The sequence below is a fragment of the Carassius carassius genome, chromosome 6, assembly GCF_963082965.1.
Source record: "Carassius carassius chromosome 6, fCarCar2.1, whole genome shotgun sequence".
In the NCBI taxonomy this organism is placed as follows: Eukaryota; Metazoa; Chordata; class Actinopteri; order Cypriniformes; family Cyprinidae; genus Carassius; species Carassius carassius.
This window is the reverse complement of record NC_081760.1, coordinates 40169256-40194861: the sequence shown is the minus strand read 5'-3', so window position 1 is coordinate 40194861 and position 25606 is coordinate 40169256. Positions and strand designations below refer to the sequence as shown.

The window sequence follows — 25606 nt, the reverse complement described above, 5'->3', positions numbered from 1 at the left end:
TGCAATAATTGAGCTCTCCTAGACATCTGGAGATACAGAAACCACTTTGTTACACAATTTACACTGTGTATCTTGGCGCAGCATCTGGATGTTATCATATAAATATGTAATTTATAATAAAGTAAAAGAAGTACTTTACAGAATTATTCACAAATGTTATCCTGTAAATGCAGTTGTTAGTAGATATATTCATAGTGTTTGTTATAAATGTACCTTTTGTAATGTATCTGTTGAAGATATTGAATCTTATTTTCTATTTCTCTTTGGGTTGACTTTAAAATAGACATAACAAAAAAAGTCCAACATTAAGATCCTCATGATACTTTGGTTTGTTATCAAAACCATATTTTTCTGATAAACATATTATGTTATTAAACTATTAATTATCTTAGCAAAGTTTTATATTCATAAGTCAAAAGTAATTCAAAAGAAACCGTCATATATTACATTTTGTAACACTGATCTTAAAATATATTTTGAAGCCCTTTCTAACATGAGATCACAAAATATGAAGCTTATGAAAACAATACAAATACTAAAGCTTTTCAAATCTATGTAACTTCCCTAATTTATGTATTATTTTCTTATTTTTATTGTGTTTTGTTTATATGTATATGTTTGCGTAACATTTTTATTTTAGTTGTTGCTGTTATGTTTTGCATGCTTTGAGATGTGCAACGCTCCTCTATTTACATTGTGTCTTTGTGTGATGATGGAACTGAATAAAGAAAAATAAATAAAGAAAAAAACACACACACGCCTTCATTTTTGTCGGAGCTGAACACAAACCTGTTCTACCTGCAGAGCGCGCTCCCGAGATCACGTGACGCGTGACACACCTGTAAGTTATAAATGATTTCAACTAATAATAAAACACAGCAAGACTTTCTTTCCCACCTTTGCTTATTAATTAGTAATGTATCCGTAAATTTCTCTCAACTAAAATAATCGCTAGAGTTTTATATTATTATAATCCTGAAGATGAACTGATCATCTGATTTTACAAGCGTCACAACTCACTACAACAAGTTAAAGCTCGAGTTTAGTGTGAAAGCGACGCGAAAACGAACACATTGTACAATAATATGAGATGAAATCAGAAGATTATAACTGAACTTACCGTAATGTGGTTTTTATGCCCGTTTGTAACTCTAGGAAATGTGAATTTACACTCGGTTAGTATTGAGACTCTACTTTCGGTTTTTAACAAGGCGTGTGCTCGTGATGCAGACCGCGCATGCGCAAGAGACCTCCGGTGACAACAACACACAAGCCCCGCCCATTTGTCTGCTTTCAGTCTGTTAAATGTGTTCAGCGCCACCTACTGCACTGAATTGTGACAGAACACTTTTTTGGTTTTGGTTTTGTTTTGTTTATTTATTAATATAGCACAGTTTAATACAACTCACGTTGCCCAAAGTGCTTTACAGTCACAAGCTAAACAAAAAATAACAAGAAAATGACAGAGATAGACATATCCACCTCACATAGACATACATAAACATTAACCCATTTAAAAGTGCTCTCCATTTGAATGTAAAAGATGTTGTTTTAACACAGCTTTGAACATGTGTAAAGATTTGACAGATCTAATAGATTGAGGGAGGTCATTCCACAATTTAGGGCCTGCTCGAGAAAAAGCTCTATCACCTCTATGTTTATATTTTGTCCTGGTAGTGCACAGCAGATGTTGAATTTCTGATCTCAGGGATCTAGAGGGGGTGTAGATTGCCACCAAACCGGACAAATACACAGGAGCTAGATTGTGCAGGGTCTTAAAGACAAGTACAAGGATTTTATAAATAATTCTAAGTCGTACTGGCAGCCACTTTAAAGAAATTAATAACGGAGTCACAGATTCATATTTCTTTGCAGACTTGATCATTTTTGCAGCAGAATTTTGGATTTTCTGTAAACACATAAGTGCTCGAACATCAACTCCATGATAAAGGGAATTACAGTAATCCATTCGAGAAAAGACAATGGACGTAATTGCTCTCTCAAAATCTGATAGAAATGGTTTAGTCTTAGCTAACAGACGTAAATAAAAAAAAACAAGATCTCACCACAGTGTTAATTTGTCTGTCTAACTTTAAATCACTATCCAGAACAAATCCCAAATTTTTTACATTAGATTTAACAAAACCAGTCAAAGAAGTTGCATTCAAGCACTGCAGCACCTCATTCTTTCTAGGACCAAACACAATAACATCGGTTTTATTTACATTAAGCTTTAAACAATTTGCAGCAATCCAATCCTTAACATCGTGTAAGCATGCTAATAAAGTGTCACGTGAGTTTGAATTTAACTCACTTATAGGCAAATAAATCTGCGTATCATCAGCGTAGCAATTGAATGACACTTTATATTTGCGAAAAATAGCCCCTAAAGGTAGCATATAAAGGGAGAACAGAATTGGAGCAAGAATTGAACCTTGTGGGACTCCCCAAGGAAGATGTAATCTTGAAGAATTACAGCCCCCAATATTAACAGAAAAAAAATATATCCTTGAGATACGATTTAAACCATTTGAGAACATTACCTTTTAGGCCAACCCAGAGTTCTAGATCAAAATCTCATGGTCCACCATATCAAACGCTGCACTAAGGTCAAGCAGAATTAAAATAACATTATCGCCATTATCCAGTGAAACAAAGATGTCATTTAACACTTTGACCAACACTGTCTCAGTGCTGTGGCAGGACTTAAAGCCCGACTGAAATGGCTCACTAACTGAATTCACAGTGATATGTGCTTGTAGCTGCTTAAATACCACTTTTTCTAAAACCTTGGCTAAAAAAGGTACATTTGAGATCGGTCTAAAATTATTTGGATCCTCTATTGCCAAATTAGGCCTCTTTAATAATGGCAGAACTGTAGCATGCTTAAAAACTGCTGGACAGGTGCCCTGGCTCAGTTATTTATTAATCAGATTCAACACCGTAGTCCCTACACTAGCAAAAATCTGCTTAAAAAGATGAGGTGACAAAACATCATTTTTAGATGACGAAGGCTTAAGATGTACAACAATATCCGCCAAAACTGGAAGGGTAATGAGATCGAATTCTCTTCATTCTGTGCTACAAGGCACGGCCAGGTCAAAAGACGGAGTCACCGGTAGATTCGGTATTGTAGAATATAGACCAACAATTTTATCATTAAAAAAATTCAAAAAGTCTTCACAATTCAGGATAGAGGGATCTGGATACCTAGTTTGCCTAGGGTTAATAACTGAATTTATAATCTTGAATGAAATTTTAGGTTCATTCACATGTTGGGTGATAACATTCGAGTAAAACTTATGTTAAGCGTCTCTAGAGGCCTTCTGAAATGTCTGTAGCGATTCTCTGAATATCTCATAATGGACCTGCAGTTTATTATTTTTTCCACCTCCTCTCAGCTTGTCGAGCATGTTGTCTAAGTGCCCGTAGGGGTTCGTTAACCCATGGCAAATGTTTAATTTTACCCCTTTTTGCTTTGAGAGGAGCAATTATAATATGAGTAACCCAATGGTAAAAGGTCAGCCAACGGAGTAATATCTCCTACCTTTAACTAAAAAAAGAAAATCCAATTTATTGTTCATGATAAAATCGTTAAGTATAAAAGATTTGTTTCCCACGGATCGAACATTGAGTAAAGCCATTTGCATTGTGGCATTTTCTTTGGTCATTTGCCGCTCGATGCAGACGGAGCTCAATGCCTCTCGTACAGACGCCTGACCATCCCGGTTGATATTGAGGAAAACAGGTTATCAATAACAGGAACAAAACAAAGACAAACACAACAGGTAGACGGCATGCCATGAACACCGGCGCCATCTAGTTCATATACAGTTCATTTACATTTCTTTACAGTTACATATCTCAAATGTATCTGTGCTTATTTTATTCATAACAATCGGTGTATTTAATTGTGTAGTCCATACATATGTCCTAACCCCAGTCTAGTAAATATCTTCTGTTTCTTTTTTTTTTCTTTTTTGTGATTTGAATATTGTAATATTTTCTTCCCTGTTTGTCTGTATCCATCATCTCTCTTCTGACACTTTTGCATTTTGATGAACACTGTGCTTTAGTTTTGTCCAAGATGGATCTCTATGTGTTGATTCCTTGTATATGGTCTGTGGTATTATAAGATTAATAATAAGATGAACACAAACACAGCAGCAGGTGTAGAAGAGAGCGGGACACAAACGAACACTTCTGCACTTCCTCAGTTTGTGTAAATCCACAGTTCAGAGTCATTTACACAGTTTTGACGAGCAGCTGTCGTCAGCGTCTCATGTTTCCAGCAGAACTCACTAGAAATCACATCTGGGACTCATCTAATGTCTCTGTGATGACATCTTCTCGTTCATCCAGAAATTAATGTGACACACAATGTTTTTAAGTTCACTTACATTCTGCTCCCAAACATCATTTATAACCTTAATAACATCCTGATAATAAAACATTTATAGTCTTAACACTAATCAAAATAACATCATTTCTATGGAATCTAATTTGGGCCAAATAAAACGAACAAAATACATTGATAAATGATAAACACATCTGAAAAAAACAACAACAACAATAAACTAAATAGCAAAAAAGTGACATCGTCTTCAAATAAACTGCATTCTTAGTTGATTTCACTGTCAGCTTCTCGTTTGCTGAACGCAGTTTTAATGCGCTACAGTTTTCGGTTTCGCTTTCCAAGTTTTAGTTTGCGCTTCACAGATTCGTTCATTCTGACGCACACCTCTCGTGAGGGCGGGGCTTACAAGCAGCTCGCTCTGATTGGCTCGTGAGATTCTGATCGGCGGTTCAGTGAACCGGAAGTAGTGTTTTAGTTGCGCGTGCGCGTGTCTGGACTGGGGAGCTGTAAGTCTACACTACCTTTTGTCTTATTAATATATAATTTATCTAAAATCTAGTTTTTATCTCTCCTCTTCTGTCATATTAGGTTGAAAACAACATTTATTAATCTCTTGAATCAACTGAAATGCTTTTTCTCTTTTCTTTTTTATTAGATTTTTGCTAGATGTAATTGAATACTCTCTCGATTTATGTTTTATGTATTCTCATTTAACACCACTTGGCATTATTTTTACTGTAAATAAAGCTATTATTATTTTAGACAAGCACAAAAGTGATTGTGATTTAGTGCATCTGTATTATATTTCCAATCATCTTTAGTTTTAGAAGATGTCTTCTTGTGTTCGCAGATTAAATTGGTTACACTAGGATCTGTTAAGAGGCTCCTGAAATACTACATTTAGCTGCAGAACCTGAAAGAGTCTCAGATCAAGACAACAGTCAGTTCTGGATTTTAGTGGCTTTTGTTTTGAACCATGAAAAGTGTCTGGAAGTGGCTTTAATTTTCTCCATGTATCAGTTCATGAATTTGATGAGTAATAGAGTTGATATGAGAACTACTCAATTCAGAAGGATGTCTATCCATGAATTGGTCTGGTGTGGTGTTAAAATCATTCTGTAGGATATCTAGCTCTGAGCTCATTTATAACATCTGTTACCGTCTCCAGAAGACACTTATTATATCCAGACACATTAACTAAGATCAGAAATATTTCATCTCATTTTAAAACTACTGCGAGTCAATGACCAAATAGTCCTTTACTAGAGATTCTCTTGATAGAAATACACTTTCTGATCAAATATATCAACTTACATTATATTGATTCAGTTGAGTATTCCATTCAATTTGCACATATCAAATCAATTCAGTAAAATAATATTAATAATAGAAAATAATTACATTTGATACTCTATTTGGGTAATGCAGATGTGTATATAAGTGTGTGTTTTACATTTAATTATTAACTTTCTAAAGATCTGTTTGACTTATTTCAGCATACTTTAACAAATGTCTGCATCTAAGAAACACACAAATCTATCTTTTGTCAAATGATTTATTCCTAAGTTCATTCCCTCTCTCCCTGGTCTACTACAATAAGAGCTGATTGAGGATTGGTAGAAGACCTTTCTAGTATGACTTCTCCAACAGCGACTGAATAGAGGCGAGTTCCTGAAGCTGTATCTGTAGAGTCTGTCCTCGTCTTCAAGACAAAAGCTCTCATCAACTGAACTGAATCACTGCAGCTCCTCCTAAAAGAGTCTGGACACAAAACTAGACACATTACACTCGTCTGCTAGAGTTTGGGGTCAATCTAGCTTACCTCTGTCAATGTTAGTGAGCATGATGTACAGCTGCTGAAACACACTTTGATTTGATTATTTAACAGCTTTTTTTTTCCTAATCATATTTTTTGTGATTCCATACCTGTTTATGGTTAAAAAAAAAACATCCTACAATTTAGACTTTTTTATTTTTATTTTTTATTTTTGTTTTACAGCATGTCCACTGTAGTGGACAACAGGATCATTTGAGTACGAAAACAAACACATTTGGTAGATACAAATTTTACCAGATTATAAAGTATTTTTTTTTAACTAAGAATACATACATTTTGGGCTGTAAATTGACTATTATCCAAGAATACAGACATTTTGATTATACAATAGACACATTTATCATTCTTGAATCCTTTTCCTTACATTTTGCAAGTATATCTTTACTATTAAAGCTTAACACTTTGTTATGTCCGTATCCTTTTATTGGTCCCCTTGAATCCTTTTAGTGTTATTTGAACAAGGAACATAGAACTAATGTGAAACTGATTTTTTGGGGGATTTTTTTCCTTCTGTCAAACTGAATCCAATCTAGTTTTTCCTTCACTTTTCATTTTGTTCTTAGTATGTTCTTTATTAGTGGTGATAGTCCTGGAAGCAATTTCTCTTTTTGGTAATGCAGAGGAACATCTTGCATTTGGTACATCTCATGTACGTCTTGCTCTTGCAGCCCTTATTTCTGCATCTTTCTGCATGCTTGGTATCCATCATCTCAGGCATGATGATTTGCTCATCAATGCAGACCCTTTCTGGCTTTGCAAGGCTGAGTATTGGCCTAACTTTCCAAAGAATATATGCCTTCTTTGTTTCCTCTGTTACAGCCAGGTCAATGACAATCTTGAGGGAGTTTCTTATCCTGAAGAATCTATCCCTAGACATTTTGATACTTATGACTGGCACTTTAGCTTTTTTGGCCCAAAACATTTTAATTCTGGGATAGCCAAGGCAGGCCATGTGGACTGAAATGCCAAATAAGATTTGTATTTCTTGAGGCGTAGTGTTCATACACACTCCTTTGCTTTGCAGCTCTCTTTGATTTGTGTATGTTGCCAAATCTTCAAAGACATTGTTGTCAATGTACCGTGAAAAATATTCAATTGGACTCCAGTCTGCACGTGTTGTAGGGTCATCTTGACACACAGGAAGCCCAGGTAACACAGGTGCAAATCTGATATGAAGGAAAAAAAGAATAATAAATGATAAATAATAAGAGTTTAAATACTCAATGCAGCTGAATTTAAAATTGTGGCACTGCATAAAACATAGCTATTACTCCTAGCCCACAGAGGGCGTCGAGTTTCCTGCTCATCCCTGTCTGTATCTGTGTCTGTGTCTGCATCTGTCCCTTCAACTGAGCCTTCTGCATCATCTTCCTCTTCTTCATCACCGTCTTCTCTCACTGGTTGAAACTCATCCTCATCTCTCTCGTCATCTGACGACTCTAAATCTGAATCTCCCTCGACTATTTTGTAAAGAATTCTGTCTGCTTCAGTTCTGTTTCCTATAACAATGTGGATTCATTATTTACATGAAGATAGTCCTGATGTCCACTATAATTGACATTCATAAAATGGCACATTTTTCAAAAGATACATAATGTATTTGCTATCAGAACTAAATATATGATTCCTAACACCTTAATGAACAAGAAAATATATAATTATCATAGTAACAAAACCATAAACAAACAATATTTTACTCACCTTTTATCTTTCCATAAAATGCGCTTGTTCCTATGCCGTCCATTCTGGAAAGATTGAGGGGGTTTCCGGCCTCCCAGCCAATCAAATAACATATCACTGAAAAGCCCAGGATGTCCTCTGTACAGTACAGCAGGAATTAAGAAACTTGCACAAAAGATTCCAAGGAGAGGGATGAAACTCAAATGTCCACTACAGTGGATATAAGTCAATGGGCTGGGTCTCAGGAGGATAAATATCTCACAGCTCAAGGTCTCTTCCTGTTTCAGTCCAGGATCCTGGTCAATGAAGGTTCAATGTGTCTGCCATTCCAGAGAAAACACAAAATACATAATGTGTAATGACATGATCAGTTCTGTAGCTGAGAACGAGACTCTGATGAACTTGAAGTCTGAGAACAAGGCTCCTTTTGGAAATTATAACCAAATATCACGTCTGGAACAAGGCCAGTAAATTAATTTGCTTTGGTCTCAACCTAAATACGGTTCTGTAGATCTCATCTCCAAAACCATCAGGGCCAATAGAATCAAGAAAAAGTATTTCCCTCTACAAACAAAACCTGGAATCAATGGGTTTGTTAATATCCACGAAAATCAAACTCACTAACCCTACCTGTTGAATTTGGAAATATTACAACTAGAAAGATGAACAGAAACTGAACACAGAGCAGATCGTGATCAGATTCATCCTCCTGCTGCTCCAAGCTGGAAACAGTACCATATCCTCGACGCTCACGCTTCCCGAATAGTATTGTGACAAAATAATGTGCATGCAAAAAAATAACATACTTCTGTGTCTATTCCCAATAGAGGAAAAAAAAAACACTTACAGGCAAACAATACACATTTTTGTCTTTCCTGCTGGGAACAGCATAGAGGTCCACAATGTGAATATATTTGTTACATGTCCAATCTGAAATGAATTACAGAACGATCACATCCCTGTCAAAGCTGCTGTGTGTAACATTATGCATTATCTAGGAATGAGTTTTTTTGTGCAGTAAATGAAGACACATTAGATTCCATGCACATGTCTTAAACCCAGGCTCCAGAAGTCTTCTCATGTCAGGTGAATTTGGCCTTGCTTTATGATCAGTTCTTCTGATGTCCAACACATACTTTAACTAAAACTACAGATGGTTTCACAGATGAAGTAATGGTTGACTAAATAAACCCAGTACTAAGCAGTTGATCTTGATTAGGGTCCCAGTCCTTCTCCCAGCTCGCACCTGAACAAGCAGATGATGCTCTACCTGCGTCTGAATGAAGTAGCAGTGGTCCTGGAGAAACATCCTCTCTGTTGGTCCATCTGATGATATACAAACACCTGACCATGGACTACATGCACACAGCGTTCAGCTTCTGTATAAAGATAAGCCAGCTCCAAAACTTCTGCTGAAACCTTGTGCTATATATGTGGACCCTCTTGAGACCCTCACAGAAACCTCTCCTGCCTCGTTCTTATCAGAAACTGAGAAATAAAAGAACTGCAATCACCATAAATAATGACAGCAGCATTCTCTTACAGCTTCATTATATTTAATAACACTTAACAACATCATTTTATATGCTGATCCTGTAATCCCAGAAGAGTCTCTAGACATGTAATTATAGATTTAAACACTAAGTACACACTATCATCCTAACGATCGCCGATAGCTAGTGATGCTAGCTCATAAACAACCTATTGACCATTTATCATCTGTAATACTATTATGTAAGCACTAGATGCTGTTTAGCTCTTTATATCAACATCTAAACATGGCTGTGTGTTCACACATTATTAGTTACTTTAATTTGGATATAATTTATTCATCATTAAAGGCATTTTTATCAAAGTTGTATTATTTTATTTTGATTTGAAGTGTACGTTTTTGCCTTAGTCAAATCTGGACACAAAGAAATAATTGTGTTGCTCAGACTTGTTTCCTATAATAGCTCGATCAGTCACATGAAAGTAATTATTATCAACATTTCTAAATTATACAATTGAGTGTTAAATACCGTAAACAGAGACACGGTCTGAAAAACTGACCAATTCAGATTTATGTCGCTTTATTGGTTTAATAAAAAGGTTTTACAAAGTATAGCACTCTGATACTTTAGTGCTGAGCATTGTCACATAACATCATTTTTACTAATGTTTAACAGCTCAATGCTGTATGCAGATTATATGAACATTCAATGTCAAGCCAAACCAATCCAATAATGTTAACACCAACTCACAATTCAGTATGAACGCATGGGAGTCTATCCTAATGCTACACAACTTATAAAGTATCATGTTTTAATTCATTTGTTATATATTTATGTGTACATTGAAAGTACCATTCTGGCAGCAATAACGATCCGGTACAGTAAACCAGTTCAGACAGGGTAAATATTAAAACATCCACAATAAACTGAGTTTAAACCCTTTTTACTCCTGGAGCGAGAGACTCCATCGTGAGCTGAAGGTGAAGTGCTGGAGCTGGTGATCTGGATGTTTCTGTGATCCTGAAGACGACGAGAGCCCCTGAGCGGTCGTGTTTCACGCCGGGGTTAATGACACTCACTGTGGCAGACGGAGACACTGAAGAGGGACTTCAGGAGCCTGATCCAGATCCAGACCACTTCCCACGTATCAATGAGGACACCAAAGGTTCAGTTCTGCTTAATGTTACTCTGTCAGAAAGCAAAATAAGTCTACTGTGTCTCTTGCTCTGGCTACTGTGTATAGTTTCTGATTGAATATAAAGCAGTATATGAATGAAACTCAGCAGACAGTGAGGGGAATGATATTTGAGTGACAGCTGTGTGGCTCCTGTCATATAAAGCTGTTGTGCTCATGGAGAAATAATAAAGCAGAAAAGAGCATCATTTCAGAAGAAGAGATGCTGATGAAGATGTTCTAGTGATCAAGCAGCAGATTGAAGCTCTGAAGCTCCTGAAAGACTGAATTAGAGCCAGATCAACTGTGTTCAGCAGCGATACTGTGAGTGTTTGGACACAATTCATTTAGTGAATCGAGTGTTAAATCAGCGCAGACAGAAAAATAAAGCAGACGATCAGGAGACGGATTCATTCGGAGTCAATTCAGCCTCTGATCTCAATCACATTCATGATTATTCATACTGTCATCAGTTCACATCAGGATTCAGAAATCAGTTCAGAATCAAATGAGTCACTCATGGACTTTTATTACATCTGATGAGCAGTTTACAATAGAAATATTAAAGCACACATATTACTCTGTTTATTAAAGATTCAGAAAAGTATGAGAGTGTGATCTAGATTCATACCTTCTGTATGATGATGAAAAACTAATTAAAAATGAATAGAAATGTAGTGATGTGAGATTTGATGAGTTTGTGTGCATGTGAACATCAGAAAGAGTCTCTCTATCATTTAATATCACACAGAGACACTGAGGAATAAGAATAAACCCCAAATCCAGCACAGAGGGGTTCAGTGAATGTGGTGTTGTGTGTGTGTAAGTGTGTGAGTGTGTGTGTGTGTAAGTGTGTGAGTGTGTGTGTGTCAGAGACGCTGTAGAAGGACAGAGAACCGGCTGACACGTCCACATACGCTCCTGCTCTCTTACAGGACGAATGGACAGCAGGAATATCAGTTCTGTTATTATTGTGACAGACAGTGAATCTGATATCAGAGCAGTTCAGACTGCGTTCGTGAAAATGTTAGGGAAAGTACTGCAGACCTTTCCTGACCACGAGGACTTGTGCGGTCTGTTAAAGTCCAGACCAAATGCAACATTCTGGAGAAACCAGTCACAAAGATTTGTCTTCTGCAAGAAGCTGGATAAAGACTGATGTATACATGGACATTATGAACTAAAAGCTCATATGTGCATGATGGATATTATATTGGCTCCATTGTTTGTATGGTGTTTAATTGTTACATTATTATAGAGTAACAATCAGGGGCCGGTGTGTTGTAGCCAATTTTGATGTGTTATGTTTTTTGTTTGTGGTAAGTTGCATGGGGGTAACGTTCTTCCACCTGCACACTAGGGGGCATAGGCAGGGCATTATGGTAGTTGTGGAGGCTATATGAGTAAGACACAGGTGAACCAGTGGTGGGGAATTACGATCAGGAGAAGCCACATAGTTTTTCAACCGTGCAGGTGTGGTTTTGTCATGTTCAGCTATTAGCACCATGTTTAACGTTGCATACGTATGAGCTCAATTAACATCAGTAATGCAAGCAGTAGTGTTTGTAAGTAATTCTAGTCTTCATAAAATAAAGTGTTAATCGAATGCCAAGGCAGACCTGATTTCTTGCACCATTACGCGTTGGAGACGACTTCAAATTCCCTCAAGTGGTTTTTTTTTGTGGTACGATCGCCACTACATACACTAAAACATACCTTTTTGAAAATCGTTAATGTTTCAGTGACAACGCACTTATATTTTCAGAGTCGCTTTAACGCGAAAAAGGAAACTCATGAATATTAATGTATGCTCCGCCCTGCATCACCGAAAATCTCAGAAACCGAATATTTCACAACACCGCTGTCCTGACATTTTATCATACCCGTCAGATTTTCAAGTACTGCTCGCTGCAGACTGTAGCGCGGTGACGTCACGTATGTACGTCAAGTATGTACATGACGTGTGTTTACCGAGAATGCTCAGTAACGTATATGTATTTACCAGAAATACGATTGTGCGCCGTACTGACTGTCATTAATGCGCATATCCAGGTTCATTCACTTCGGATGTTCGTAATGTATGGTGGATATGAGATATTACTTTTGTTTTCTTAAAAAAAAGCATTTAAATTGCTTCTAATTGTAAGAATGCTTTGGTCATAATCATAGAGAGTGTCATTGCAAATGTGTGCAGTTTCAAACATTGTTAGTTCATTAATTATCAGTATGTTAATTAATACATTAACTAGTGTTTACCAATGAAACCTTTTTGTAAAGTGTTACCTCTTAAATTGACCTTCATATGTCTTAATATGACTTTTTGGGGACATTGTCAGTGAGAAGAAATTCAGAGAAGAGACTCAGTTCATGTGGCTAGAGTACTGTAATTATCTGTTTTTCTTTCTCTGACACACTGTATAGCCCTCAACTGTAAAAAAAAACTTTAAACTTTCAGGCCATGCTTTCTCAAGCCAAGCCAACCTAAAATTTGACTTGACAATCTTTATTAATTTAGTTGATGTTAATGCTGGTTATAAATTAAATCTCTTAGGTAGTTTACAGACAAAGCAAATAACACTTTTTCTAACACCATGCTATAATTGTCACAGTTGGTAAACCGTGATCTCTGGGTGTTTGCACTTTGTGGTGAAGTCTGTGTGTTTCACGTCTGCACTGATTAATTTGTGGGCGTCTTCGTTAATTGTCATCAGCAGCAGCTGTCACTCATTACTCATTCCCTATATATTGGCTTGTCTTATGTCTTGTGTTTGTGAGATCGTTGTTTAATGTCATTTACCCTGTTTGTCGGCTTCAGTGTTGTCTGCGTTGGATGTTCGTGTTTTCCCGGAACCTCATCCACTCTACGCACTTCCACTCAGCCACAAACACTTACCTTCGGCTCTATTCCCCGCAGTTCCTGTGCCATCCTCTCCTGCTGCCTTCTCACCGCCATCATGCGGATTCCTTGCGCTGGTGGCACAGGTTTTCGAGCTCACCCAGCGGATCCATCAGCTTACCTCTCCCACTTTGCCCATCGCACCGCCTGCGCCGCCCGTCCCCGGGAGACCCCACACGATCACTTCCGGCCAGAGCCGCGACTTCCGGCGCCTGAAAGCTATTCTGGTGAGCCAGCATTTTGCAGAACTTTCTTAAATAAATGTTCTATGCATTTCGCTCTGCAGCCCCGAACTTTCGCCACCAAGGAATCCAAGGTGGCGTTTACCCTCACGTTACTGTGAGGCAAGGCTGCCCTATGGGGCACAGCGGTGTGGGAGAATCAACATCCGTGTTGTGCCTCGTTCCACGCCCTCTCAGAGGAGATGAGAAGGGTATTCGGTTGTGCTGCGGCCGGCAGGGAGGCGGCTCACCAACTCTCTGAACTCTGTCAAGGCACATCTTCGGTAACGGATTATTCCATCGAGTTCCGCACACTGGCATCCGCGTGCCAGTGGAACGAGGCCGCGCAGTGGGATCGATTCCTGCATGGGTTATCCGACCGTGTTCAAAAGGAGATCTACGTCCTCGAGCTGCCCCCCACACTTAACGGACTTATAGACTTGGCTCTACGAGTGGATGCACGGATTAACCGCCTGGGTCGCCAGCCTAGTCCAACACGCCATACCATCTCTCCTGCCAGGGGGCGCTCGAGTCGAGAGAACGCGGTCGGTCCCTGTCGACGACCATGAGTCCATGCAGGTGGGTAGAGCTCGGCTGTCCCGGAGGGAGAGGGAACGGCGGAGGTCCCAAGGACTATGTTTATACTGTGGAGGCTCAGAACACAACATCTTCTCATGCCCGGTTAAAAGAGCGAGCCTGGTAGTAAACTTGAGACTGCTATTGGGTGGGATCTCCGCTGGGAAGTCCTCAACAACATCATCGACCCTCCTTCCGGTGAAACTGCGGTGGAAGAATCACTCTCACGAATGTCACGCCCTTCTGGACTCTGGAGCCGAGGGTAATTTCATCGATTCTTCCCTTGCACATCACCTGAACATTCCTGTCCTGCATGTGTCTCTCCCCATCCATGTCACCACACTCAACGGCCAGGAACTACCACACAAATCATCAGTCTTGTCTGGTTTCTGCTTGTCCTGTTGTCCCTGTTTCTGTTTTTCAGAAGGAGAACATGGTTCTGCCAAACATACCCGTAAAATATCTGGACCTGAAGGAAGTGTTCAGTAAGTCCCGTGCTGCTTCTCTTCCTCCGCATCATCCCTACGACTGTGCCATAGATTTAGTGTCAGGTAAGTCTCCGCCTAAGGGCAAGTTATACTCTCTTTCTATTCCTGAGAGGGAGGCCATGGAGAAATAAATTTCTGATTCCTTAGCATCTGGGTTCATCCGTCCTTCCTCTTCTCCAGCGGGGGCGGGATTCTTTTTTGTGAAGGATGGTTCTCTGCGACCTTGCATTGATTACCGAGAGCTGAACAACATCACAATAAAGAACACCTATCCTTTACCACTCATGTCTTCAGCTTTCGAGAGGTTGCAGGGAGCATCCATATTCACAAAATTGGATTTACGTAATGCTTATCATTTGGTCCGCATCAGGAAGGGGGATGTATGGAAAACCGCCTTTAATACCCCTAGAGGGCACTTTGAATACTTGGTGATGCTGTTCGGGCTCTCCAACTCGCCCGGAGTTTTCCAAGCACTGGTTAATGACGTGTTGAGAGATATGGTAGATCAGTTTATATATGTTTACCTGGATGACATAGTGATTTTTTTCTTCATCTCTCCAGGAACACGTTCAACACATCAGACGAGTGCTCCAGAGGTTACTTGAGAATGGGCTTTTTGTCAAAGCGGAGAAATGCGTATTCCATGCACAGTCTGTTCCCTTCCTAGGATATATCGTCTCGTCCGAGGGAATACGTATGGACCCTGACAAGGTTAAGGCTGACAATAGATTGGCCATCTCCAGATTCCCGTAAGGCCCTACAGCGGTTTCTGGTGTCAGTCAATTTCTATCGGCGTTTCATTCGCAATTTCAGCCAACTAGCTTCACCTCTGACAGCCTTGACCTCTCCCAGTACTCCGTTCAGGTGGTCGGACGGAGCTGAGGCTGCGTTTGCTAACCTCAAAAGCCACTTCATTTCGGCTCCCATCCTGGTGGCCCCTGATCCCACACGGCAGTTCGTGGTGGAGGTCGACGCGTCAGAGGTAGGGGTAGGAGCAGTGTTGTTCCAACGTGCTGTTTCGGACGATAAGGTACATTCTTGCGCGTTCTTTTCTCATCGTTTATCTCCTGCCAAACGTAATTATGACATTGGCAATAGAGAGTTGTTGGCCGTCAAATTAGCGTTGGAGGAGTGTCGTCACTGGCTGGAAGGCTTAGGGGTACCTTTCATTGTTTGGACCGATCATAAGAATTTAGAGTACATTAGAACTGCCAAAAGACTTAATTCCAGGCAGGCTCGGTGGGCACTTTTTTTTCGGTCGCTTTGAATTTACTTTATCGTACCGCCTGGGTTCCAAGAATGTCAAACCCGATTCTTTATCACGTCTTTTTGATCCCTCCGCCCGCCCGGTGACTCCCGAGTGTATTTTACCTGAGAAATTAGTGGTCTCAGCACTCATATGGGAGGTCGAGTCGAAGGTCAAGACGGCCTTACAAGGGATAACACCTCCATCCCGTTGTCCACCGAACCGTTTATTTGTGCCGGAAGAGTTAAGGTCCGAAGTTGTCCAGTGGGGTCATTGTTCTAATGTAGCTTATCACCCAGGGATAAGTCGAACTAATGGGTTGGTCAAACAACGATTCTGGTGGCCACGTATGGCTCGTGACGTCCGCGATTTTGTTATGGCTTGCTCAGTTTGCGCCAGTGGGAAGTCATCTAACCGGCCTCCTGATGGGCTTCTTCAACCGCTGTCTGTCCCTTCGAGACCCTGGTCCCACATCGCACTAGATTTCGTTACCGCTCTCCCGCCCTCTAATGGCATGACGGTCGTTTTGCCCGTAGTGGACCGATTCTCAAAGGCGGCACATTTTATTCCCTTGTCCAAATTACCGACAGCCAAGGAGACAGGGGTCACTGTCCTAGATCACGTCTTTCGGCTTCATGGCCTCCCGGTAGACGTGGTTTCTGACAAGGGATCTCAATTTATATCCAAATTTTGGAAAGAGTTTTGTAAATTGCTAGGAGCGTCAGTTAGCTTGTCTTCGGGTTATCATCCCCAAAGTAACGGACAATCTGAGCGAGCCAACCAAGATTTAGAGAGGACGTTGCGATGTTTGGTCTCACAATAATATATTTAAAAATACATTTAAAATATTTTCCTTGTATGGCTCTTCTGCCTTTCTTCAAAATGATTTAATATTGCTTTAATATTGTTTGTTCTTTTATGTAAATTGGGTGTCGTAAACTGGAGTGCATTATCTGAGTTCCGGTCATCATGTTCTCTGACCCAGTGCATACGGTGCAGTGAGATATTTAAAGACTGTCCACCTGTGTGTGAGGAATCGCAGGAGGAGAGTCCTGTTTGGGTTTTATCCATTCAAAGAATCTGAGGGCTACTACTTGGCTTATTGTTTTATCAGTGATGGAGGTGACTTTCAGATTTTTTTTTTCTTTAGTCATGTCTATAGTCTTAATCTATATTTGTATATACAATTATAGTTTCGGTTTTGTTCTTTGAAATAAATAAAAAAGATCACTGTCATCAGTTTGTTTGTTTTTTGGAGGCACCTTGCATAAAATGGGATGCAGACACTGAAAATATACTGTATGTAGTCAACTGAACTTAAAACTACTTTATTGGCTTAAATGTTTCACATGCAGAATTGCCAAAGCAAAAGAAAAATGTCCAAAGTTATAGTTAAAAAAAATAGATAAACAAGAACCATAGCAAAAGAAAGATTAAAATAAGAAAGGCAGTGGCAATTTACACTAAGTGCAAATGGCTATAGATTCTATTTACACTATGTTAAAATAGCAGGATTTTATTACTTATTGCAAATAGTGGCAATTATTTGCTCCTCAGTATTGTAGTACTGAGAGTAAATTATAATTTTAATTCAAATTATTAAATGGATGCCACCATATTAGGACAATAAAGCCCTCCCTCATAACGTTTTGATTATTTCCTTCATTTTTATTTAAAATAAATGCTTTTCTGATGTGATTTGAATTTTGAAAAGGTAAAAAAAGGATCGATTGCATCAAATTGTGAACAACACACGTTTTACCATCTGCACTATTAGAGTCGACGACTGTACTTTATCTGTTATAATTTTGACTAGCTCAATAAGAAATATAAGGTGGCATTAAAGTGTAATATTACAATATACACAGTGAAGTAAAGTGCAACAGAATGTTAATATAGTGTAAGTAAGATACTACACAGATATTACAGAATAAACTTTAATTCTGTATAATTTTACCTCAGATGAAACATGGTTAAACATGGTTGTTTTACCGTCTTTTTTTACACCTTAATTTTCTTTAATACTTTAACATTTTATTAGAGTTTTCTGTTAAGTATGCACATCGTTTTAATGCACGCACGACGCGAAAACAACTAACGTCATCACACAATGCAAATTACAAGTGCATGTGCGGTAAACACATATGTGACATCACCGCGCTACAGTCTGCAGCGAGGGGTGTCTCCAATTAACACTGGACAGGTGTTTGGAAACACCAAAATATTGCACCACATGGGGGCACCATTTCACACAAGCTGGTGTTTATTACATTAAATTTACACTTTTATTTGAACACTGTAACACAGTAAGACCTTACATTGAAATGTTAACACCACCGAATTTGCTGTGCAGGATTCAGAAACCAGTTCAGGATCAAATGAGTCCCTAATGGACTTTTATTACATTTGATGAGCAGTTTACAATAGAAATATTAAAGCACACATATTACTCTGTTTATTAAAGATTCAGAACAGTATGAGAGTCTGATCTAGATTCATACCTTCTGTATGACAATGAAAAACTAATAAATCAGAATCAGAATCAGAATGAGCTTTATTGCCAGGTATGTTCACACATACGAGGAATTTGTTTTCGTGACAGAGCTCCGCAGTGCAACATAACAGCGACAGAACAAATAACACAATAAGGAATAAAAAATACAAAAAAATACAAATAGGTGGGTAAGGATTGACAATATACAAATTGACAATGTATGGCAGGTATATTAAAATGAGCATTTATGTATGTACATGTATATTATGTGGAAAAATTTTAACTGTACGCTAAGTATGTGTGTTGGATAAATAAGTGTATGTGTATATAAATATAAATATAAGTAGTGTAGTGTGTTCCATGTATGTACATGTATATTATGTGCAAAAGATTTAAGTGTACGCTAAGTATGTGTGTTGGATAAAAAGTGTAGTGCAGGGGAGCCCAACCTTTTTTGAACAAAGATCTACTTTTAGATTTATCAGTGTGCCGAGATCTACCACTCCAAACAGAAAGCCAGTCGCTACTCACAGCGCATCTGCAGATTTAATATGCTCAAAACAAACAGAAAAGTAGCTCTAATCCATATGTAATAAATCTGTTGTGAATCAGAAGGCAGAGACAGATCCATTTGCAACAATTTATTAAACAGAAACTCCAGGCAAAGGTCAATATCTGCATAGATAGACAGTTTCAGGGATCAAACAGAGGCGAGTCGAGAAACAGGCTTTGGGTCAGTAGGCAGGCAGCAGAACGATCAGAATCCAGAAACAGGCTTTGGGTCAGTAGGCAGGCAGCAGAACAATCAGAATCCAGAAACAGGCTTTGGGCCAGAAGGTGGTCATCAGTCATTGTAGATCTGTACTTTGACTTGATGATTTTCATGTGAGAGAAAGCACACTCACACAAGTAGGTTGACCCGAAAAGTGCTGTCAAGTTGAAAGCACATTTTCTGAGGTTGTGATACTTTTGTTCAGTCAGTAAGTTCCAGAACTCTCCATTCATGTCAGATGTTGCCCTGGATTTGATCTCAATGTCATTTTGCAGTGTGAGAATCTCATTCTCAACAGCAGTGTTATTTAAGTGGAACAGTGATACAATTTTGGAGGCTATACAATCCACATCAATACTTGGACCAAATGGAAAACACAGATAGCTGGCAACAGGCTCGATGGATCCAAAATCTGTAAAGCGCCTCTCAAATTCTAACAAGATGCTCTGAACTTGCTCCTCAAAACGTGCACTGTCAAGCTGCACAAAGTCTTTGCCCTGATGTTGAAGTTCTGCCTGCATGTGAGGAAAGTTCCGTAGGTCATAGCGTTGCAGCCTATTTGAAAGCAGTTGTAGCTTGCTTTTAAATGTGTTTACTGCACTGATCATGTTGATTACATGTTTGTCTTTACCCTGCAGCTCTAAATTAAAATCATTCAGCAGGTCAGTGTGATCTGTCAGGAACGCTAAATCCAATAGCCACTGGTAGTCCTCTAGCTGGGCATATTCTGCATGTTTCGAAAGCTTCAGAAAATCTTTGATTTCAGGCAACAACTCTGAGAATCTCGCTAAAAATTTACCTCTACTCAGCCATCTAACATCTGTGTGCAGCAACAGGTCTGTGTGTTCTGCACCAGTCTCCTCCAAATGAGCACGGAATAACCTTCTCTGTAGACTCCTGGCCCGAACGGAACACACAATCTTCATTGCAACATCCATCACTTCTTTCATGTTTAAAATCTTACTACATAATGCCTTTTGGTGGATTATACAGTGGTAATTAAGGAAGTCCGGGAAAAATTCACTCTGTTTGCACAATGCAATGAATCCGCTGGTACGGCCCACCATTGCTGGAGCACCGTCCGTTGTGATAGAGATGAGTTTGAAGAGGGGCAATTGGGTCTTGTTGACAAATTCCATGAAAGCTTGGAAAATATCTTCGCCTCTTGTGTGTCCTTTCAATGGTAAAATGGTGAGCAGCTCTTCTTTTGCACCCATGTCTCCAAAAACCATTCTAATGAAAACACATAGTTGTGCCACATCAACAACATCAGTTGACTCGTCAAATTGAAGAGAAAAACATTCGCACTGTTCAACATCCTTCCTTAACTGCTCCTCGACATCCTCTGCCATTCCCTCACATCGCCGTGTAACAGTGCCACGGTTTAATTGCACGTCGTCCTTAATGGCAGCTATGATGTCACTTTTATTCTTAAAGTCACCAAAAAGTGTGTCTGCAGCCTCGACAAATGCTTCTTTCACAACTTCGCCGTCCTTGAAAGACTTCTTGTGTTTTGCAAGAACATGACTGACACGATAAGATGCTATAGTTGCAGCCTTACCCTTGGTGCTTGGCCTGGTAAAAATGGACTGCTGTGCTGCTAACTGCCCCTTCAATTCCCGGACTTTTCGGGTGCGTAGAGCTGATTTAGCCGGAAAATCTGCGTCATAGCTTTTGTGCACGGTCTTAAAATGCCGCTCCAAATTGCCCTTCTTCGGTAAGGCCAAGCTTGAATTGCAAATAAGACAGATGGACTTCGAATTTGAATAAACAAAAAAGTAATCCTCTTCCCAGTCAGAATGAAAATGATATGTTTTCGTTTTTTTGGCTTCTGCCATAGTTGTGTTTTCTTTTGCTGATGTCGCGACTCGCAGCTCTCTCAACGTCTCCCTAGTAACAGTGAATAGTGGCGCGAAATTCGCGACTGATGCGGCTCGAGGTGAACGGCGGGAGCTCGCATATCTGAAGAGCCGACTATTTTAAAAAATATAGCCTATAGAAATTAAATAATTCTGTAATAATGAAATATTGAATAATTTTATTTAAAATAATAGTGTGTGTTCATGCAAGTTATAATGCTAGAGTGCTGGTTATAACATGGCAATAAAGAAAAAAGAAAAAGAGGGACCAGTTTAATCCTTTCAGTTATTTATTTTTCTGAATATTTATTATCTTTTTCTTTAATATGGGTTCTATTATATTATTGTTTTGAATGTTGTTTCTATACATTAAAAATATGTAATTTAAATGGAAAGGTTTAGTATATTTTTTAATAACAAATCAAGGCATTTAAAAAAAATTGTTAGACATTGTGAGTATGATTTCGTTAAATAATTTAATAAGAATTGTTTTCACACCTATCATAGTCAAAGTCAAAACATTTATTTTTTAAAGAGCCATTTGTGACCCAAAAGAGCCGTCTCTTTTCAGTGAGCTGAGTCAACGAGCCGGAATGCCAGCGAGCTACTAATAATGTAACGTGCCTAGCTAAAATCCTGTCTGAATTCAGATTAGCTGACATATATTTGAAATAGTATGAGTAGGCTATGTATGCGATTTCGAATTCAGCCCATAATTTCTTCGCTGTTATTTTTTTCATAAAGGTCAAACTTTATGTCAGTGAATTTTACAAATATTTAACAACCAATGAAAAGCATTAAAACAGTTTGTGTTAAATCTTGTTACTCGACCCCCATGATAAATGCGCTGCTGCCCCGCGACCCCGCACCTCCCCCACCCCAGGGTCCGAAATTAACTTTTTGGCTCACCTGCCACGGGGACTGGTAGATTAAATATCCAACAGCAAGCATATTTTTTTACTGGCCAAAATAATAAACAGCCTTTTTTTGTCACATATACATTCATTTCAGTACTTTTAATTGAGATAATAAGGGAGGCCTATTATGTTGAATACAAACATAAAAAAAATGTCCAGAGCAAAATTTTAAATGTAGGCTATAATAATAACAAAAAATCTATATATATATATATATATATATATATATATATATATATATATATATTGATCAAAATGTGAGAAATATATGGAATATTTCTATCATTGGGGTGAAATATAGCCTATATATATATATATATATATATATATATATATATATAAAACTCCTTTTTGCGAGAAAAGAACGACCATAGTGTGTAAAGCAGAAGCAGCCTGGCCAGCGGCGGAGTATGCACGATCCGCGAGTGCTGAAGACGTTCTGCACGGCTTGGATGGGTGCGCGGGCTTTTCTCTCTGATATAAATGGGCGGACCGCTTTTCCAGTGGAGCTTTTTCCTCAGCGCCGTCAACAGATAGAGCGTTAACTGTACGTACACACCGCCGCCGACTTGAGCTGCAAACTCTGGTCGTCCTGTCAAGGACGCTCGTCAAAAAGTACGAGGAAGCTTGACGCTTGACCGCTCTGAATAGTGAGTGTGCGCGCGCGGCCGGGGCTCTCTCTCTCTCTCTCTGAACAGAAAACCACTCGCGATGTTGTTGTTTTTAAAAAAAAGAAATACAGCGTTTTCTTTACTCAAGAAATACTATGTCTGTAAAGGTTAATTTGTTTATGTTTTTGATGTCTGAGACGCGGGAGCGGTGAAGAGAGAGAAAGGGCAAACCAGAGTACAATTTACTCTCGCGATCGACTGGAAAGCAGTCCGCGATCGACTGGTTGGGCACCCTTGGTGTAGTGTATATAAATATAAATAGTGTAGTGTGTTCCACAGTTATTATCAGCTGTTCATAAGATGGATTGCCTGAGGGAAGAAACTGTTCCTGTGTCTGGTCGTTCTGGTGCTCAGTGCTCTGTAGCGTCGACCAGATGGCAACAGTTCAAAGAGGGAGTGTGCTGGATGTGAGGGGTCCAGAGTGATTTTAACAGCCCTTTTGCTCACTCTGGATAAGTACAGTTCTTGAATAGATGGGAGGGTTGTACCGATAATTCGCTCAGCAGTCCGGACTACCCTCTGTAGTCTTCTGAGGTCCGATTTAGAAGCTGAGCTGAACCAGACAGTTACTGAAGTGCAGAGGATGGATTCGATGATGGTGGAGTATAACTGTTTCAGCAGATCCTGTGGCAGGTTAAACTTCCTCAGTTGGCGAAGGAAGTACAACCTCTGCTGGGCCTTTTTCACAATGGAGTCAATGTGAATGTCCCACTTCAGGTCCTGAGAGATAGTGGTGCCCAGGAACCTGAATGACTCCACTGCAGTCACAGTGCTGTTCATGATGGTGAGTGGGGGGAGTGCAGGGGGGTTTCTCCTGAATGAAAAATGAATAGATATGTAGTGATGTGAGATTTGATGAGTTTGTGTGCATGTGAACATCAGAAAGAGTCTCTCCATCATTTAATATCACACAGAGACACTGAGGAATAAGAATAAACCCCAAATCCAGCACAGAGGGGTTCAGTGAATGTGGTGTTGAGTGTGTGTAAGTGTTTGAGTGTGTGTGTGTGTAAGTGTGTGAGTGTGTGTGTGTCAGAGACGCTGTAGAAGGACAGAGAGCCGGCCGACACGTCCACATACACTCCTGCTCTCTTACAGGATGAATGGACAACAGATATATCAGTGACGTTATTATTGTGACGGACAGAGAAACTGTTATCAGAGCAGATCAGACTCCAGGATTTGTCATTGGATCCAAACACACAGTCTCCCCATCCTTTCCTGTTGATTCCTTTATATGACACTGATATTACAGCACCAGCACCGCTCCATTCAGTCTCCCAGTAACAGCGTCCAGTCAGACTCTCAACACTCAGAACCTGAGGAGCATCATCAAATCTCTCTGGATGATCAGGATACGGCTGATGATCTTTCACATACGTAATCTTCTTGTTCTCATCAGACAGGATGAGTTGAGTATTTGCTGTGTTTGGATCCAGTGTGAGATCACAGGCATCTGAACACAAGAAGAGAGAAACATCAAGAACAACACAACACTGAAGATGTGTGTGTGTTTACAGCTTTGACTAGAGCTGTGTCTGAAACCGCTCCCTATACACTATATAGTGCACTAGATCAGCTGTCACTCATTCTGTAGTGATGTCTGAATTCGGAGTGAACCACCGTTATCTTATCTGAGCTCAAAACGCTGCTCACGAGAGGATCAAGATGTCTTTACTGTCACCTTTGATCTATTACATTTGTTCTTGGTGAATAAAAGTATTATTGTTATTATTATTATTATTATTATTATTATTATTATATATAAAAAAATAATAATTGTATTTTGAATGGTAATATATCATGGCTTTGAAGCAGCACAACTGTTTTCTATATTGATGATAATAAATGTTTCTTGAGCAGTAAATCATCATACTCACAATAGTGATTTAAGTACAAAAACCGGACGAATCCCTTTAAATAAATCATCTGATCGATGTCTTGAGGTGTGGTAACTGTAGTATAAGTGGAATAATTGACTCCTCTTCGCGTCATGATCGCATCAAAGTTGTTAGCGGCAGACGGAGAACTGTTTGAAGGATTTGTCTAAAGCCTCTTTTTTTAATCCATGCAGCAAATGCTTTAAAAACTGCTTTAAAATTACTTGATTGCATTCCAGATGCTTTTAAAGTACTTTTCACTATAAAGTTTACGGGTAGTTTGAATGTAAAACATTGTCATGAATTTGTTTTATTCCCATTAGTAAAATACCCAACACATTAATTGTTGTAGACGATTAGATATTAATATTAAGAGATTGATTTGGTCATGTAAAAGAGTGATAAATGGATAATTAATGTGATGACTGGTTCAGTGACAAAAACACGGGACACACACAGGTCTATAATAACTGCTGAAATGTCTGTGTGTCAAATCTCAGGTCAGTCTGAGCGCTCATGATACACACAGTACAGCTGTACACCTGCAGGAGACACAGATCAACACTGGCTTTCTTTCTCAAGTTTGGATATTTGTCCTTCTGTAGCCTATACTTCATCTTTCAGTTTCTCAAGAGTAATCAGAGATGCGATCGCACAAGATCCTGTTCAGCTGTCACAAGCCGAGGGTGAATCTAAAGGTTTACATGATTAAACTGAATCCACACTCGAGGACATCTAATCATCTGTCCAGTTCAGACACAAATTACTCAGTCCATTTATATATATATACAATAAATATTTGTTCACTTGCTAAAGCGGGAAAATAACCAAAAGAGAGTCCTCTCACGTCCTCTTGATTTGAGAACCATTCACGACTCGCGAGGATATGAGGCTTAAATAATTAATTTAGCCTAAAACATACTTATTCTAATCAATAAAATAATAAGATAATACAAAGATAATAGAAATAAAAAGAGAAAACCGTGTGCACTCAGCAGTGGTTTCTCTCTAAGCACCAAAGTGTCGAGCTGCTGTGAATAAGAGA

The 25606-nt window shown here is 39.1% G+C and overlaps 2 protein-coding genes across 4 annotated transcripts in view; both read right to left on the bottom strand.

The window, feature by feature from the left end:
- The window catches only part of LOC132142892 (NACHT, LRR and PYD domains-containing protein 3-like), a 125239-nt gene that overhangs the window by 41501 nt on the left and 58132 nt on the right, over positions 1-25606 (bottom strand). The gene's annotated exons all lie outside the window — the stretch shown is intronic.
- The window catches only part of LOC132142891 (NACHT, LRR and PYD domains-containing protein 3-like), a 62328-nt gene continuing 60223 nt past the window's right edge, over positions 23502-25606 (bottom strand). For both annotated transcript variants that reach the window (XM_059553082.1, XM_059553083.1), the window contains one exon: positions 23502-24137. In XM_059553082.1, coding sequence (XP_059409065.1) covers positions 23578-24137 — 560 coding nt within the window. In that variant the 3' untranslated portion in view covers positions 23502-23577. The remainder of the gene's footprint in view (positions 24138-25606) is intronic.